Here is a 17,788-nt window from a genome sequence, read left to right on the forward strand (position 1 = left end):
CTCGTAGTGGTCGAACTAGTAGTAGAGCTTTAGCATCGTTCAAGCCCACTTAACTTTCTCCGCATTATGTGATGTAGATAATGATATCATTGCAGCGACGTTTACTGCAAACTAAATCCAGGACTAGAAGTTTAAAGCCACGGCGCCTTTCCTGGATGTCTGTATTGGAGTATTCTCTCTTTTAAAAGCTTTGCTCCATAGTATTTCATCAGGTCCAAGAGCCGAATGTTTCCACTACATGCTCAGCGCTTGATCGCTAACGTCAACTAGAAACTTGTCTTTTCTAGGGATGTTGACAATTTCGGCTCTCGACCAGTATCCTAAGAAAGTATCCAACCGTGGAATTTATTTTTATGTACTTCAGGATTGATGCCAGTCCTGCGGAGTACTTTCTGATCGTTTTCTGAGACAGCATTTGAACGAATCACACCAGTAGAAGGCAAGACCATCATTGGAATGCAATTTCTACCGACGCACAAGGATTGACGACGCGGAAAGCCTAGACCTGACAGGGTATCGATAGTTTTGTATCTCAGCGGAAAATTTCCATACTTTTTTACTCATCTAGCCATAATAACAAAAGAACCACTCGTTTGAGTTGCCGCCCGTCCTTTAGCAGCAGTAATGCCGTCCCTCGACGATTACAAAACAGATAAAATAAAGTCCAAGTCCCATATATGTGCGCAGAGAGGCTTAACGAGTAAGTATATGTACAGGGGAAAAGTAAAAGTGTCAGATAGTACAAAAAGGTGAACTGCACCAAGGATAAGGTAGTAAAGTAGTAGTAACTAGTTGTGCCCGGGCACAGGTTCGTTGGTGAGTGTAAGTGTGTGTGCTTTATTTAGCACATCCAAATAATATAGAAAATAGGGATATTCTCCAATCCCCAAAAAAAACTCCTGCGCTTGTCCAGGGCCTGTAGAAGGAAATTCGTATCGAGTCGGGGTGGCAGGTTGTTGGGCGATTCTTTTTTTACATGACAACGCATTTCGAATCGCCCTCGCCGCTCGGTTTAACGCTTAGGGCTACTCGAGCAGCTTCGGTGAAGGCCTCGTTGACACCCCTATTCCTCATAGCGGAGCACTCGAGGTAGCGCATAGCCTTAATACGCCGCGCGACGTCTAAGCCTTGGTTATAGTCGATCACTGGCTTCTTTTCTCGTTGGGGGCCGTCGGTACCGTTCGCAGCCGCATCGTCATCCTCCTCGGCATTCTCTCGGAGATCGCACTTGAGAGCCACCAGGACTAACTTGACACCGGGACAATTCTCCTGGATTTCCCCCACCCACTTACTCTCCACGTTTTCTAGCGAGTCCTTGCTGTCGACACTGAAACAGAGCACAACTACGTCGGTGTTGTCGTAGGAGAGACTTCGTAATCGGTCGAATTCTTCTTGGCCGGCGGTATCCCATAACGATAATTCGATGTGTACGTTGTCTACAAAAATGTCTGGTATTTTGTTAGTAAGGAAAATGCCAACGCGGAATTACCTGACCCTGTCTATTATTTCGGGCCTCTCCGTTCTTGTAGGACATGTTTTTTTTTGTTGGCTGTGCTAGACGTACCGTGAACGTAGTTTTCGAAGACCGTAGGCTCATAAACCGTCGGGAAATATCCTCGCGTGAAGACGTTCAATAAAGATGTCTTTCCACAAGCACCGTCTCCCCTGTTTGAAAATATTATTAGCGTTTGTAAACTCACAGTGGACTTTTCGGCTCAAGCGCAAGCCTAAGCATGCGGTAGAGACGACTGATAACGGCTAAGACTTACAAGAGAACCAGCTTACGCTGGACTGTCTTTGATCCTCCTAATCCGCAGAGTGACGGCATCTTGATTTTGTCGCAGGGCTTTTTAAGTGTGGTACAGATAAAAGAAAGGCGTTGGCGCGTGAGAAGCAAATAAGAAAGGGGCAACTCGAATTGGTGATGTGATGCGCCGCCTAGAACGTTATAGTGCAGACAGGGTATGGTTTATCAATTGATCGATTGATCGGGTGGTTGTCGCGATCGAATTTGAATAATGCCGATTGAAGAATGAAAACACGAACGAGGAAGCGGCGAAAGTCAAAAAGGTCGAAAGGTTGACAAATATTGAGAAGATTGAAAAGGTCGAAAAGGTCGAGAAGGTCGAAAAAAGAGACGTCGCGAAAGTTGGAAGAATATCTTATTAGGTGCACGTCTTGTCGGAGATGTAATGTGGAAATGGTAAGGCGAAGAGGTAAATTGTACCTAATTGTACCTAATCTTGAAGGACTAGGCTAACTTAACTAACCAACTAACCTAACCGTACGAAGTACCCAAGTCGGTCTTTAAATTTTAAACCTTGGTAGAAATGAAGTTAGAACATTCTAAGAAGAGGCAGAGAGAGGTAAAGTAATCACAAGCCTCAGTTTTGTTGTGAAAGGGGCTTAGTGGAAGTTTGGTGGGTCGGTTATGTGATGTGGCGTTAGTGGGAATGACGGGATGACGGACCACTTATGCTAGCTAACCCTCATCCACGCTATATTTAGGTAAGTACATGGTTACATATAATTCGTACTCAATTTTATTGTCAATTTCGCGTCTAGCCGAGGTATAATAAGGTACTACGAGGCTATCTATTATAGTGATACTTCTCTTCTTAATAATAATTCAAATATTTATCTATTCTATATATCTCATACCTTGAAGTGTTGAGACACGTTATGTACCTAGGTACCTAAGGTACCTAAGGTTTTTGGTTTCTACATGCCTGTTCAAATTTCGCAGGGGGAGGTACTCCAAAGAATGTAGGTACCTAAAATGTACTAAAACCTAACGCATACTTGCACTAATTTCTCCAATGTTCCCAATACAACCTCCACATGCGAATTCCACCTTTCCACCTTTCCACCTCTACTACCTACATAATGTAAGGTAGATAAAAAATACACGTATCGCTCTATGATCTCTGGATAGCCAATACGATGCGGCGAAGTTGTTCTGCTCCTGAACACTGCAGCCCCGATGCCGTGGGTCGAGTAGCGTTGTCATAAGGATCTTCATAAATCACCCAGCACGTCGGCTCATGGACCTCATTCTGCCCCTGCGATGTAACCGAAACCTGAGGTTTTATTGGGCCTGCAGTTGCATTTCTAAGGGTTGATAAATTATTACCTAGCTCGCCTTACTCCTCACTTAATAAGAGGTGTGGCTTAACTGTTCCTGTTCATTTTATTTTGAAATGTTCGCGGGGTGATCTCGTTTTCAAAAGACATTTTCAACATCAGCTAGTTAAACCTTACCTACCTTAATACCTACCTTAATACCTACCTCCTGACCTAAGGTAAATGTTATCAACTCGAAAACCCTGATAAAACCCCCCGATTATCGGATACATGTAAGTAGCCGCTAAGCTTCCTGCAAAGTAGATCCTTTTACTTGGCGATATCGGTATAAAATCATATCTTCTCTTCCAATACGCGGCTTTCTGTATACCTCCTGTCAGCAAATGGATCTTAGGGCTCTGCTAGAAGATACAGCTGGGATACGGCTGGAGACACGTATGTATTACAGCCTACATAGTCAGCCATTAGATGACTTCAATGGCGCAGCGCGAACCTCGTGAACCAAAACTTTGACATTCTCATTGAGGCACGTCGCAAACGTCGTGGAATGTTAGAACAAGCCACACTTGCACCCGATTTAAATAACATGTAGCTTACATGTAGGTACGGCTCAGATTCTCCGTGCCTCAGCTTTCGGACATATGATATGCCCATGGCTGCATGAACAGGTAAAAAGGAACCGGATCGGATACTCCCCACCCCTACATACTACATATCAGGTATGTACCCTCTAATACATCCCCTAGGCAAATATCACTCAGATAAATAAGTTGGTGATAGATACTTAGATACCTGACTACTAAGGTATACATCATACGAATATGTAATTGCGCGATAAGGGCTCCGTGATAAACCGCATCTCATCGGCCGACGGATCTCATCTTCGGACGAGAAGAGTACCTAATATATACCTATTAGGTGCGTACATGGGTATATCCTCATGTTATGTTAGGTACATATGCGAGGGAAATAAGTTCAGACACGCTTTAAAGACCAAGGTTAACTTATTAAACAGTTCTTTAAGTTCAACTGTCCACATTAGATGTTTCCTCTAAACAACCTTATCTACGGGGGTTTTCGGGGAAACCGGATATCTGACTCGCGTTGATCTATCAGTGTCTTTGAAGGCGGGACAAGCTGACAAGGTCAACTTTAATTTCATACCATGTAACAGATAACCTCCAATTCTTTCATATTTAAGGTCCATACCATTCAAGATGTTAAAACGCATGAATTCGCCTCGGAGAACTAGAACAACCTCCAGGTCTCCTACTCCGGTTCCTCTTATCGTTGCCATCTCCCGTTGTCCGCCGTTACCTGTGGAGATATGGACACAGATCATGCGCACGGTTGTCCACAGCGAAGACTTACCGGAACTCTGGGCAAGCTTGCGTCTGCTCTCGCATACGCTCAAGGCCGCGCTCGAAACGGCGTTTCTGGATGAGCACCTGTCGCGGCTGCGCGGGTGGCTGTGCGTGGGGGATCCAAAACCATTGGCTCCGCGGCGTCGGTGGGGCGGAAGCGGGAATAACAACAATAATCATAACACAAAGCGCATCACACCTTTACCTCTAGTGCTGTCGCGGTTATCGCCCGACCGGCAGCGCGCATACTTCGTATCGCTGCTGCACCGCGACGAGCCGACCCTAGAGACGAGCATGCTATTTGCCGAGTGCGGCGACAACACCGTAGTAGCGGAATGGCTGCGGTCGGCGCCGGGGATCCCGCCGCCGGGCGGTCGCGCGACCGAAGCGCGGTTACGACTGACGATTGGCCCGGAGTGTGAGTGGACGCATTGGAACCACCACGTCATCGACAGCGATAGGTTCGTGGTCGAGTCGCAGAAGATTACGCTGGAAGACAAGTACGAGCTTGGAGGGAACGGAAAGGGAGGAAATGGGAGAGAACAGAAGGGAGAAGCGTCGCGTGCGATTGGACTCGAAGTCGATCGCACGAAATGCGAAGTCTCGTTCGAGTGGACTAAGTTAATTAGTTCCCTGTTTGCGAGGCCGCGTAGGACGTTTGGCGAAGCACTTCGGAACTGACCAGCATCCATTTGAATGGGAGATTTCAAGTATATTTGTAACCTCAAGATGTTATCACAATGCTTAACTTAGGTACCTACCTACCAGGTACCTAACCTAATATGTAGCATGCAATATCAAATCTGTATTCCCACGTCTCGATGTCGGTGTTCAGTACATGGACAAGGTGATCAAGGAAGTTTAATCGGGCTTGTCTCAAGAACTGAAGAACGACGACCCGATACGCTTCATAGCACACTATTTGATCGCACCGCAGCCCATCAGTGCTAGAATCTTCTTACACTGCATTATGCACAACTGCGCGGACAAGTGCTGCATCGCCATACTACGGGCGGACCGGGCGGACCGGGCGAGCGCATCATCGTCATGGATATGACCATGCCGGATCCTGGCGCGAGCTTTTAAAGCGTGTGCGTGGTACGTTTATGCATTGTGAAGTAGCCTCGGATCTATGACGAGAACCAAGAGAACATGCAGAATTCATTTTGGAACTTTAATGTCAACCCGAACGTTATATTGCAAGTCTAACTCCCGTATGCTCGCTTTTTTGTGGATACAAATAAGTCGTAACTATTTCCAGCCCTCTGCTTCCACCTGCCGCAAGGTTTTAATTAGCCTCTCGAGCCCGATGCGCAACGCTTCCTTTTCGACAGCAAAGCTGATGCGAAACCAGCCTGGCTCTTCTGAAGAATACCAGCCGCCGAGGCCAAGCCCTACACCAGACGCAAGTAAGCGATCCCACAGTGTCATCTCACGCTCTCGATAGAATTGACCGTTAGACTTGAACGAATTGGTAGCTGAATCTTCCGACTTATCACGAAGATAGCGCTGCAGACTTACCCAGGCGAAAACACCAGCGTTGCTAGGTTCCCCAGCGTTAGTCAATTCGTATAGTTTGATGTCACTGGTCGGCGAGCTTACACCTTGGAGTAATATGGAATATCATATTCCCGTAGGAAGGCAGTCAAGATTTCGGAGTGCTCTGCAAGCAGCCTGCGGTTCTTGTGCATAAAGTCGATCCGGAATTCATCGTCCGTCAGGATGCTAGCCCACATGTCTTGCACAATATATGGTACCCATCCAAGAACGCTAAATAGAAACTCAGCTTGGGGACCAAAAAGGGTTAATAAGAGGTAACTTGCCTGATGGTAGATACTGCGGTTATGAGACCTTCATTCCTAGAGTGTAGCACGCCAATTCGAAACCTGGCTGCACAGAAGTCTTTACCCATGCCGTAAGCAACATGGACATTTCGAGGATCAATCTTGTCTTCAAGGTCCAAGGCTAATACGGACGTGAACGGGACTGTATCTGGGACTTCTAGGTTGTCGTAAACAGACATGGCAAAAACTTCGTCAGAAATCAGGTGCAGGTTGTGCTGGCCGCAAAAGCCAGCGATCTCCCTTAAGGTTTCCACTGGCTATTATTTTGTCAACACAATATTATCCCGAAGCCAGAGTAAATAGGATTGGATTTACGCAGCATCTCCCCAAAGGGTTGTGCGGACTAGAACACAACATCAGTTGACACTTGGTCTCCCTAGAAAACTCGAAGCAAATGCGAGAATGAGCTTCGCTTACTTGCACAGCATCACGCCCTTGACTTTCACATTATCCTTGGTGGCCTGCTGCAAGGCTTTTTCTAACGCCTTCTTGTTGATCTCGGGATCGAAGAGATCATCGAGACCCTGGTATCCCTCAATAGACTGATAGATGGCGGGTATCATCACCCCGCGGGTTCGTTCACCAACACCTTGTGAGATACCGGACCAAAATGGTACCGGAATGATGATACCCTCGCCATCATCACAGATAGACCATGCCAGAGCATCCAGAGCCCCTGTATCGAATTTGGAGGTCAGTACCAAGTTATTATCTCCTTACCAGGGACAATTTGGTAGTTTTCGAAAGTTTCGACCTATCGGCTTAGGATGAGGGAGAAAAGGGCGCTTGGTACAGCTAGGGTTCAAAATATCCGAGCCACAAGATTCCCACCATAAACAGCCATTTCGCTACTTTGTCACTCTGCAACATGTTTACCGCTAAACCTCGTAAAAGTGAGAGACGAGGTCTACTTTGAAGAAAATTAATTTAATATGGCTTTCCATGTAAAAAGTCTGTTTTAAAAGCTAATATTGAAAAAGCTATTGTGGTTTAAAGTTGACGTTAGCTGGTTTTTAAGGGGTTCCCCATCCAAATCGACATTGGTATAACTATGGGAAGTTCTTAATAACGCTCTCAGCATTGTCTATGGAAAAAATATTCTTGTATATTTAAAATTAAGTCGCCTCAATTATCTATTAGATAAAATTGAAAGCTAAATTGTCCGATATCCGTTGGTGAAGATATCGCAGAGTGACAAGGCTATGTTTTGGTGTAAATCGTGGAAGGGGGCGGGGGGAAGGTTGGGGTAAGTTTGGCCCATTACAGTAGATACTCACCTCCTACTCCGGGAAGAATAAGAAGATTCTCTTCTCGTATTGGCCTTTCTGCGTCAAAATTGTTTTGGAAGGACGATGTCAGGGCCTTTTTGAGACGTGGCGATCCCCGTGGGCCCACGCCATAGCCAAATTGGTCATCTGGGCTAATCGTCAACTTCCCGCAGTACGTCAGCGATGACTTGCTCGAGTGCATGTAGGAACTCTTACATTGTTCTTGATGAAGGTAGATATATCCTCGTATAATAAGAGATTTTCTGCTACTCCAAGAAACACCCTTCAGCTTATCTATTAGCATATCTCCTTCCCTTACATAAAATAACGCTGTGCCGACAAGGCGTCAAACAGCAAAAGTCATATCACAGGGAAGAAAGTGCTGAGTGTTGTCGGCTGCCCTCTCGGACAGCCCATACTTCGCGACGGCTTCGTCTACTAGACCTTGTGATATAGAACTGGCCATGATTTAAAGCCTGAGAAAGGTGATATGGTATTGGTAAGAACTAGACAGATAATGAACTTTCTGAATATGTATCTAGGTAATGAAAGAAATTGCATGTCAATTAAAGAATGACAAGATCGAAATAGATTTCCATTATTTTTATGAATAGAATGCGTATTAGAAACGCCACTTGGGGTAATACTACTACAATATAACACTTTAAACCTACCCTCGTTACACACAATGCCTCAAGTACCTCACTAGGTACCTACATAGGTAGGTAGGTTACGTACATACAGATATGGCCGATGTATGCGGCTAAGATCTTATGACCGAATTCGGAAAAGGAGGGCAAAAAACTCAATATCCGCCTTTGGCTGCAGAAACCTGATAATAATGAATCAGAAACCCCCCAAGGAAGAGAGATGCATGTATGCGGCCAAGCGAGCTTGTTTCTTTTGACCACACTGGGAAAAGCTCCAGGAGAGGACAATTGTACGCCACCACCGCAAGGTCATGCATGAGTTCAGGCGGCGAATAGAGGCGCCTTGGATAGGGGAACCGCTCAATGAGACATGCCTAGGCTCTTCTATGCGTAGACAATCTTGAGGGAATGACAAATGTCGAGGGATCGGCATCAAGATGAACTTCTTCCAGTTTAGCTAGCTTCACCTCCATGGACATTATACGGCCGAAGCACCGACTTGACACTCAGCTCAGTGTCACCCTGTATGCTACGGCCGTACTCATAAAGGGCCCGGCAGGATGATTTCTGGCCGCAGTTGTGGACAAGAAAAAAAAGCAGTTCCTGCTGACGACGTACCGTCCGACGCTCTCCCTACCGCCAGTAATTTCGAGGGTGTAGATAAAAACGGAGCCGGAGACATCAACGCCATCAGTCGTTTTGTAGTGAGAAGAATCGAGTACGATGCTGCGGGGCTTTCAACCTCCTGCTGCACACCAAGAAGTCGATGCGGCAGCTTAGCTGGAATATATACCTGCTGCACATAGCGCAGTTCCTAGGTGTCGTCACTACTGCTTTGGTCGAGGAGAAGTCCGCAGTGTCTAGCAACTTCTCATATCCCAGTGGTAACCCTCAGAGAAGCTTTCGCTTAGGTTCTTGAGGCCTCCGAACCGTCACACGGGTGTACGACCTTGGCCTCAGTAAGCGCGAGCTGGCGCGTTGAGCGAACATGGCGCACGGGCTGCAGAGCGTCGCCGTTGACTACGAGCCGTAGGCGATAGAGCACCTGCGCAGATGGGACACTTCAGTCGAAGCGAGCCTCGATTTCACGAGGTTCAGGGCGGTTATAACACCATGATTAAGTGGCATGTCGCGAAGAATTCAAGAGGCATCTAAGCACCTACCCACCCAGTATCTAATGTACTTCCACAGAGTTTGAATACTGTGATTACAAAATTCAATTAATGATAACAAGGCTCTACAAATGGTATCATATCAAGGAGTAATTTCTAAACTCATACTATATCGACTTTTCAGTAAGAGCGATCAAATGCTCGGCAAAGAAATACATCATCGGCTTGCTTGCAATCCCTATCAGGTATCTACCTAGGTTAGGTATCTATGTAACTCGGGTTTAAATAATCTCTGAATGACTACCCAAAAAAAAGTGCTCATCGCTTCTTCCTCCAAATCCTCATCTTAGCGTTCACGGGTGGCACCATGGTATTTACTAAAGATTTCGTGTTGATTGGCTTCCCGATCAGCTCTACGTCGTAGTTTAGAACGATATAGGCGAGAGCCTGCTTCATCGTCTGAGCCGCGAACCATCGCCCTGGGCAAGCATGCCTTCCATATCCGAGCGGGAGAAAGGACAAAGTAGGACTGACGATGAGCTCGCGCTCCTGGGCTCTTGCTTGCAGGTTGGTCTCATCTAACCCCTCGAAACCCCGGGAAAAGCGGAACGCGTCAAACGTTTCGGGATTTTCGTAATATTCGGGATCCAGATGTATGTTCTGCGTGGGGAAGGCCATGCGGATGCCTTCCGTGACGGTAATGCCGTGGCCAAGATCGACTTCACCGGCCGAAACATCCCGAAAGAGGTTGGTCACGGCGACGTCGGAAGTATGCATGGACTCGCGGATGGTCGAGCCAACGCGGCAGAGTGAATCCACGGCCTCTGCCGTTCCCAGACTGGTATGTTTCTCCGATGCATGCTTGCATTCCGCATAGAGGCCGCTGATAAACTCCTCCTTGTCCGGGCTCCCGTAGACGTCGAGAACGGCGTAGGCGAAGACATAACAGACGGCGAAGATGAGCGGTGTCATGAGCGCGATAAGGCGGTTGGCGATCCTTGTCGCGTCTAACTGCTCTGTACCATCCTTGTTTGCCGTCGCGATCAACCACTGCACGAAGTCTTCCTGGCTTACATCCTCTTATTAGCATGGCATGCGACTAAAACGGGACTGCGTCGGGATCAGGGATAGTAGAGAACTGGAGAAAGATACGAATTTTGGCTGCACTACGATGGAATCGATGAATCAATAAAACACGAACAATAAAACCCAACTTACGGGCACCTCCTCATCTTGTTTGGGTGCGCTTAATATCCGCAGCCTCTCATTAACAATAGGCACAAGCATCCTCACGCACCGGGCCTGGAGATTCCTAGTCCGGATCGCTACCATAGGGCCAACGAACTTTCTAAGAAACAGAGGGAAGCAATTCATCAAAGCGCCTCCTAGCAAAACAGAATTGGCATATAATCGCGAAGCCTCGAGAAGCTTCTCGTTGCTACCCAGAGGCAAGCCGATCAATATGCGCTGGGCCGTACGGGCGATAACTTTCCCACAGGCGTCCCAGCTGTTGATGGTCTTCCACGCCTCGTAGGCAAGGCCGACTTCGTCCTCTGTGATAGGAGCGAAGAAGCGCATATCTTTCTTGGTCATCTTCCTGCGCACTACGTCGAAGTGGATGGTATTCTGATAGATGTCCGGGTCGTTGATCACGAACGGCATCTGGACTGTCTCGACCAGGCCTGGGATATTTGTGATCTCGCTGTCTGCCTGCTTATCCGGCCTAGTGAGCAGTTGATGCATCTGCGAAGGCGGCACTACCACGACAGCCTTGCCTGTCCAGGTGGTGGGGAGTGCGTAAGGCCGACAGAGGGCCTTGGGAAACTTGGAATATCCATTATTTGCGAATGTCCTGGGGGAATAGGCCGTCATGACCGACACCGACGGTATCGAGCTTGGCCCATAGCTCACTCTCTTTGGTGTTGCTACGTAAAGTAGCGGAAGCAACGCGTTGCAGCAAGAAAAAGGCTATAGCAGCCAGGATTATCAAGGGCCAACCATCTATCCATGCCATTCTAAGTCATGGTGGAAGTTGAGATGATTGACAGAAAATGCAGCCATTGTGTCGTGAAGTACCTAGCACCATATTTCAGAGGCTGATGTTGCTCGAGGGTGAGAGGGGCCTGTACAATTACAGCAACGATAACACGCGCACACAGACCTAGTACACGCATACACTTTGGGGAGATCAATGGAAGGTAGTACTAGATGGAGGTCTACGAAACGAGCGAGAACGCCCATTTCTTGTCTGGAGGCAGGAGACAGCGAAGTGTATCTGAGACTCGTGCCCTCGCTCCTCTGTGACACGAATGGAGTGTGTGTAACTTGCGTCGGGTACTATGTGCTAACGCGAGCTTGAGAGTGTAACCATGCTACAAAAGGTGCACAAAGTTGGAGGAGCTGAATATATTAAATTAAATCATCCTTTTCTATCCCAATCGAAACCCGCCCCTTTGAGATATTATCATCCTTCTCGAGAAAGTTCTACTCGCTCTGCATAGACATATTGAACCCACATTGCAGAAATGGAAGCGGCTTTAGATCGGATCCGTAAGGAGGCAGCCGGGGGCGAAGACGCACGCCGGAAGGTCATTGTGGCTTTGCAGAGTCTAGTGGGTTCACTTGAGACCCCTGACGATACTCTACACAGGTATGGGCATATGGTTGGTCCTCCCTTACTCTACGTATATGGACAAAGAAGAAGAACTGATAGGGAAGAACAGAACCTTCAAACGGCAACAATCCAAGTTGGTGTGAATTTAGGTTTGTTTAAGCATTTGGCTGAGGCGTCTGAACCACTTGCGGTGGATCGTATTGCGGAGAAGACCAAAGCCGAGCCGCAATTAATTTGTAAGACACTCATCCCTAGTGAAGAAATCAAGTCTCAAATATGATTCAGCTCGACTCTTAAGATATCTTGCCACCATAGGCGTAGTAGACGAGAGTGGCAGAGGCGAATACACTGCAAACCAAGTCACTCGCAATTTGACAGAGAAGTCTGTCGAGGCTGGGATATCTCACTTGTACGTGTGCTTCTACTTCCTCGCTCCCTGCCAGCGGGAATTCACAAGTTTTCCAGCTTCGGCCTCACCGCGCCTCAATATCAGTGTTTGCCGGATTTGTTGAAGCAGACCGGTTATAAAACTCCAGTTGACGATGCAAAGACAGCCTTTCATCTGGCTTTCCGTACGACCTTGGATCCCTTCTCCTGGTTTGCCCAAAACTCGGCTTACCTGGCCGACTTCCACACATACCATGCACTTCGCCGACAGCCAGATGTAACTTGGCTGTCGGTATACCCCGTAGAGACGGAGGCTGCTGGATGGCCTGTTGGTGAACCCCTTTATGTAAACGTGGGAGGAGGCGTTGGCCATCAATGCGCGCAGTTTAAGGAGAAATATCCCAGGTTGGATGGGCGGGTTATCCTACAAGACCTACCACACACTGTAGCAGAGGCACCTCCAACACCCGGCGTCGAGAATATGGCGTACAACATGTTTAGGCCACAGCCTGTGATTGGTATGTACCTAGGTACCTACCTATGTCTCCGCTAACTCCCTTTGCGTCCATGTATCCTTTATTTTATACGCATCTATCGACGTTAACTAACCTCGGTTGTAGGTGCCAAGTTCTATCACCTTCGAGCTGTGTTCCACAACCAGGCACCTTATAAGGTGCGGATGTTGCTCGAGATACTCAAAGCCGCCATGACACCCGAATCAGTCCTGCTGGTTGATGAGATGGTACTGCCAGAAGAAAAGGTGAACTATATGGCGGCGTCAATTGACATGACTATGCTTGCGGCGTTTGCTAGCATGGAGCGCACAGAAGCGCAGTGGAAGGCAGTATTCGAAGATGTAGGATTGAGAATGGTGCGAACCTATACGTACTCTCCTTTAAGTTACGAGAGTGTTATGGATGTTCGGCTACAGTAAGCTAGGTACCTACCTGAGATATCGAAAGAATTTGAGAAGAGGGATACTAAGGCCTGGGCAGCTGGGGTCAAAAAAAAAAAAAAAGCCTTGTACATCTGGTCTGAGCACGCCGAGTATCTAAATATCTCCTATTTTATCGACACTGTGCTAGTAGCATACTAGCTTAAGGTCAAATAGTGGACTATCAACTACGCTCAGGAGTCTAATCACTAAATTCAGAGACATCAATCGCTATAAGTTACCTAGCTAATACAGTGTATTCTTTTTCTACCCGCACGTGGCTTTGCCTGTGCAAAGACTTTCGGCCCCGGTCTTCGAGGTAGTCAACATTTATGTCTACGTCAATACAAGAAAATAATATTATCTCAACAAGCTGAGACAGATAAAGTGCAACATAATATCCTTTCAATGTCCGGATACCTAGCTGTGCAATACCGAACATCTCTGACGAGTCCAAGAAAGGTATCTAGATTTACTCATGCTGTAACTTCGGTAACAAGAGCAGGGACTACTCCCATGGATGGGGTGCCGAGCGCAAAATTGTCCATGTTGACGTAGAAATCCTCCGCCTTTGTCTTAGGGAACTTTAATTCGAAACGAGACGCCATGTGGCCAAGTAGCAGGTATATTTCCGCCCAGGCAAGACTGGTTGAATCAAAATTTTATTACCTTGCGCAACCTGTGGTACGGAATGGTGAAAGGGGGCGGATCGTAGAAGGGCAACCTACTGCATTCCAATACAATTGCACTTCCCTTTTCCGAAAGGCACAAAGGTCTCTGGGTTGAAGCGCTGGGGCTCCGGATATTGTTCCTCGTTTCGGTGAAGTAGATGCAAGGTCATGCCGACAGGCGTGCCGGCCAGTATCCTCCAGTCCGCGTAAACAATGTCCTTGTCCTGGGCGATACGAGCGCTGCGGGTGGCTATGGCCGGAGCCAGGCGCATGGCTTCCATGACGATGGAGGTCAGGTAAGGAGGCTGCTCGAGCGTCTTCCATTCGTGGTTGGGAGCAGCGGCAAGCTCAGCCCGTAGCTTCTGGAGGATATCGGGGTTGCTGTAGATGTGGAAGGCTGCGATTCGTATGACAGCAGCCGTCGTCTCGAAGCCAGCGCCTGTAGTCGTGTTTACTTCCTCAAAGGTTCGCTCAAATGATTTCTCCGAGGGGAGGAGTTTGGATTGTACAATTCATGGACCAATGTGCGTGGGCCGTTGTCATCCGGAGATGCTGCCGCCTTCATGAAGGTCTTGGTATCGGCCAATCGTTACTAGAAAGTCCTATATTATCTGTTGCTACTTAGCGCCACAGTTCCTCTCAGAGAAGCCTTCTCGGTCATCATGTCTTCTCCAAATGATGACCAACAGCCTGTTGACCGGGATAACCTTGACCGGGGGCCTCTAGTCATGGCAATCACTTGGATATTCTTGATCATTGCTCTCATATTCGTCGCAACTCGCTTAGCCGTGCGTATGTACCAGCGAGTACCTTGGAAATGGGATGATTATCTGATAACCGCAGCTGTGGTGAGCATATATTCCCAAAAGTAGTCAGAGACTTCGTTTATTGAGGCGTTACCGACGTTAAACACCGCTGCGCCGCAGATAATTCAACTGGCTATTCAATCTTTGGTCACGAATTCCTATACCTACGGCCTGGATAAGCACGATCATAGCTTATACCAAGAGGAGATGATAACCATGCTCCGGAATAGCTGGGTGTCGGTGCCGCCCGGAATCGTGGTCGGCCTATTGTCGCGAGCATCTATCGCTATTATGCTCAGCCGTATCTTCAAGACATACAAGTGGTTCACCTATTACTTGATCTCGTTCACTGCCCTTACGTGGGTAGCTTGGATCGTGCAGATACCCATATCCTTTTTGCAAGTCAAACCGGTCGAGGCACTATGGAACTTTACCTTAGTTCCCGAGCGACGCTGGGACCTAAGAGTCTGGTTGTATACCGCATACTTCGCGCAGTGTACGAGTCTACCAGGCAATGCCTCATGTGCTTTCAAATCAGGTCGCTAACCTCTTCTCTCTTATCTTTGAAGCATGTTTTACTGTCTCCGATCTTACATACGCCTTATTTCCCGTAATCCTTACTTGGAGGCTCAACATGCCCGTCCGTGAGAGAATCAGTCTTATAATCGTCATGTGCGGTTCCGTGTTAAGCATGAGTATGTCTATCTTGAAAACGATAGCTATGGGCGCTGTCGCCAATTCGACTGTGGGAGCGCCTGACGTGCAGTACCAGAGTAGCCTGTCACTCCTCTACGGGTACATAGAGCAATGTGTCGTCATTATTATAGGCTGCATCCCAACTCTACGTTCTGTTATTAAGAAGCTAGACTTTTCCAAGCTGAGCGAGCTAAGATACTATATGTACACGAGGAAGGCGTCCGTGCCCGACCTTGCTTTCAATAGATATACCAACTTGGACACCGATCATTACAAGCTGACCGCGGTCACATGGGAAGTAGAATCATCAGGACCGAGGGCGATGTGAGGTTTGGTCACGTGGCGGTACAAAATACATCTTATAGGTCGCTGTCCATCGATTCACCGAATCACCAGGAGGACAGATTTGTATATCGTTACATGAGATACCAAAGAGCGCGTACCGAGGGAGACTAGAGAATCTTAGAACATTGATTTGGTGTTGGCGAAGAACTTTAGTGTGTTAGGTACCTAGTATATTATAGGATACAGCAAACTGCTTGTATGAATTTATATAAGTTCTTGGCCTAAGGAAAGAGGTTGAAACCTGAAATCATGTTGTTTACCTAAAGGTTGAGTTTCAATGTTCTAAATGCGAGCCCAGCCTTTAAGATCTCATGTTATATGTACCTGTGCTTAGCCACACATAGCTAATTGCTTAGCCACACATAGCTAATTGCTTAGCCACACATAGCTAATTGCTTAGCCACACATAGCTAATTGCTTAGCCACACACCCTAGGTGCCTAAGCCACACAAGCCGCCGACTCAAAAACCCCCTTTTCTCTGCTTTCAAAAATATTCATAATTTTTTATCTCCGTTTGATTTTATAACCCAAAACATAAGCATCGCAAAGTAACTTGACAGGTAACCTTACTAAATGAGGGCCTATCCAACCTAAGCAAAGCTGGACACGAATTAGACACAGCTTTTATTTGCCTCGTAGAACTCACTAACTCCAAATGAGATGCTCCTTCGCATTTAACACAATAAGTAGGTCGACTTAACTAGTACCTTTTCTCTCTCCAAATACTACTTGAATGTTGTCAATCCCGGGACTAGCACCTCTAGCTCCTTAGTATTCGCCAGCACATCCATATAGCGCACGCACCGCTCACGGGAAAACACAGCCCACGAGCCTTCCGCAATGGGTTTGTCGATTTCCTCATCCGTCATAAAGTGCGCCTTGAGTGCCCGCCCGTCGCCAATAGCCTCCGCGAGCTGGTCCAACATCTCATGTACGGGCAGCTCCTCCGTCATAAGCCCGGCGCGGATGCCGTTGAACCTAGCTGGGTCCTGAAAGGCAGCTGTGGCGAACTTGGCGATGTACTCGTGATCCACCAGGCCAAGGGTCATATCCGGTGTCATAACATTGGCCCACTGACCTTTCTCGGGAACGTCGGCATACCTAAACCGGACCTTGGGGTCGAGGAAGTTGGCCATGAAGAAGCCGGGTCGGAGGACCGTCCAGCTGTCGAAGCCTCCCTCCTCCACGGCCTTCTCCACGCGCCTCTTGCTGGCAAAGTGCTGAGCAAAGAGAGGCGTGGGCGGGATCGGCGGCGCTTTGCCCTCCTCGAGCATGGCGGCACCTAACGCAGTGGTGCAGATGGCTTGTGTGACACCAGCGTCCCTGGCGAGACGAACTGCACGCTGGGCTCGTCGATGTGCGGCCTCAAAGTCCAGCAAGTTCGCGGTATAGCCGATGAAGGCTTAGGTGCAACCGGTGAGCGCTGTACGCAAGGCGTCCTCATCATCCCAGTCGCCAGGAGTCAGGTGGACGCCGATATCCTGCAAGGTCTTTGCTTCTGGGCGATGGAGGTCCCGCGCCGTGGCGCGGATGTTCCATCCTAAGCCTCGGAGCTGCCTGGCTAAGGCACCACCTTGCGTACCGGTAGCCATGCTCACAAAGATAGTGGGGTTCTCATACGACATGATGACTTTCCTCCTCTGATAGGCTCTGGCTCGTGCAGGTGACCTGCAGAAACAACTGCCAGAAATACCTACCTACCTCTAAACGAGACAGACTATCAAGGCGGGGGCAGGGGCTTAGGATGAATAGGTCTGGGCATATTACGGGCGACTTTCCTGTAGCTATGCGAGCCTGTAACAGGTAGATGGGTAAATGAACGAGGATAATAATACCTGACGACGTTGAGTAGGTAACTTCTTCATCAATATCTCACAACTATTTTTATAATGCATCTTTTTCCACCACTATAGTGTTACTTTACATACCCTACCGTTCCTATATATTGTGTCCCTCCCCACATGTCGATCATGTTGCAGATAGTAATGCTGACATGTAAAGCCGAAAAGTAT

General features: G+C 47.8%; 8 protein-coding genes across 8 annotated transcripts; 3 read left to right on the top strand and 5 right to left on the bottom strand.

The window, feature by feature from the left end:
• Window positions 1-502: 502 nt before the first annotated feature.
• F4812DRAFT_235973 (putative RHO3 protein) lies at window positions 503-2,392 on the bottom strand. Its single transcript, XM_047930578.1, has 3 exons — window positions 1,770-2,392; window positions 1,565-1,665; window positions 503-1,448 (listed from the first exon to the last, which is right to left on the bottom strand). The coding sequence occupies exons 1-3, from the start codon at window positions 1,826-1,828 to the stop codon at window positions 973-975; spliced, it is 636 nt and encodes a 211-aa protein (XP_047785942.1). The 5' UTR covers window positions 1,829-2,392; the 3' UTR covers window positions 503-972.
• A 1,478-nt stretch (window positions 2,393-3,870) lies between these two features.
• Window positions 3,871-5,263, top strand: F4812DRAFT_445870 (uncharacterized protein). Its single transcript, XM_047935594.1, has 2 exons — window positions 3,871-4,002; window positions 4,100-5,263. The coding sequence occupies exon 2, from the start codon at window positions 4,302-4,304 to the stop codon at window positions 5,127-5,129; it is 828 nt and encodes a 275-aa protein (XP_047785943.1). The 5' UTR covers window positions 3,871-4,002; window positions 4,100-4,301; the 3' UTR covers window positions 5,130-5,263.
• Window positions 5,264-5,699: 436 nt separating this feature from the next.
• F4812DRAFT_463457 (putative aminotransferase class I and II family protein) lies at window positions 5,700-8,026 on the bottom strand (the record flags this gene model as incomplete). The annotated part of the gene is made up of 8 exons (XM_047938208.1): window positions 5,700-5,991; window positions 6,051-6,234; window positions 6,300-6,549; window positions 6,608-6,635; window positions 6,710-6,968; window positions 7,570-7,723; window positions 7,777-7,843; window positions 7,980-8,026. 8 exons carry the CDS (start codon window positions 8,024-8,026, stop codon window positions 5,700-5,702), a joined length of 1,281 nt encoding a protein of 426 aa, XP_047785944.1.
• A 1,614-nt stretch (window positions 8,027-9,640) lies between these two features.
• On the bottom strand, window positions 9,641-11,194 carry F4812DRAFT_468523 (cytochrome P450; the record flags this gene model as incomplete). Its single annotated transcript, XM_047938785.1, has 2 exons — window positions 9,641-10,387; window positions 10,541-11,194. 2 exons carry the CDS (start codon window positions 11,192-11,194, stop codon window positions 9,641-9,643), a joined length of 1,401 nt encoding a protein of 466 aa, XP_047785945.1.
• Window positions 11,195-11,847: 653 nt separating this feature from the next.
• Window positions 11,848-13,257, top strand: F4812DRAFT_468524 (S-adenosyl-L-methionine-dependent methyltransferase; the record flags this gene model as incomplete). The annotated part of the gene is made up of 4 exons (XM_047938786.1): window positions 11,848-12,172; window positions 12,252-12,345; window positions 12,402-12,841; window positions 12,944-13,257. 4 exons carry the CDS (start codon window positions 11,848-11,850, stop codon window positions 13,255-13,257), a joined length of 1,173 nt encoding a protein of 390 aa, XP_047785946.1.
• A 476-nt stretch (window positions 13,258-13,733) lies between these two features.
• Window positions 13,734-14,444, bottom strand: F4812DRAFT_463460 (cytochrome P450; the record flags this gene model as incomplete). The annotated part of the gene is made up of 3 exons (XM_047938209.1): window positions 13,734-13,902; window positions 13,986-14,367; window positions 14,438-14,444. The coding sequence occupies 3 exons, from the start codon at window positions 14,442-14,444 to the stop codon at window positions 13,734-13,736; spliced, it is 558 nt and encodes a 185-aa protein (XP_047785947.1).
• Window positions 14,445-14,590: 146 nt separating this feature from the next.
• F4812DRAFT_468525 (uncharacterized protein) lies at window positions 14,591-16,035 on the top strand (the record flags this gene model as incomplete). Its single annotated transcript, XM_047938787.1, has 3 exons — window positions 14,591-14,716; window positions 14,801-15,230; window positions 15,304-16,035. 3 exons carry the CDS (start codon window positions 14,591-14,593, stop codon window positions 15,756-15,758), a joined length of 1,011 nt encoding a protein of 336 aa, XP_047785948.1. The 3' UTR covers window positions 15,759-16,035.
• Window positions 16,036-16,501: 466 nt separating this feature from the next.
• Window positions 16,502-17,401, bottom strand: F4812DRAFT_463462 (NmrA family protein; the record flags this gene model as incomplete). The annotated part of the gene is made up of 2 exons (XM_047938210.1): window positions 16,502-17,178; window positions 17,206-17,401. 2 exons carry the CDS (start codon window positions 17,399-17,401, stop codon window positions 16,502-16,504), a joined length of 873 nt encoding a protein of 290 aa, XP_047785949.1.
• Window positions 17,402-17,788: the final 387 nt, after the last annotated feature.

The sequence above is a fragment of the Daldinia caldariorum genome (assembly GCF_022478825.1).
Source record: "Daldinia caldariorum strain CBS 122874 unplaced genomic scaffold F4812scaffold_25, whole genome shotgun sequence".
NCBI classification, from domain to species: Eukaryota; Fungi; Ascomycota; class Sordariomycetes; order Xylariales; family Hypoxylaceae; genus Daldinia; species Daldinia caldariorum.

Bases quoted from the DNA above. Each gene is read 5' to 3' on its own strand.
- F4812DRAFT_445870 (XM_047935594.1), top strand. From the start codon at position 4,302: ATGTTAAAACGCATGAATTCGCCTCGGAGAACTAGAACAACCTCCAGG.
- F4812DRAFT_235973 (XM_047930578.1), bottom strand. From the start codon at position 1,828: ATGCCGTCACTCTGCGGATTAGGAGGATCAAAGACAGTCCAGCGTAAG. The intron at 1,666-1,769 runs GTAAGTCTTAGC...ATTTTCAAACAG, and splicing joins CAGCGTAAGCTGGTTCTCTT to GGGAGACGGTGCTTGTGGAA. The intron at 1,449-1,564 runs GTACGTCTAGCA...ACAAAATACCAG, and splicing joins CTTCGAAAACTACGTTCACG to ACATTTTTGTAGACAACGTA.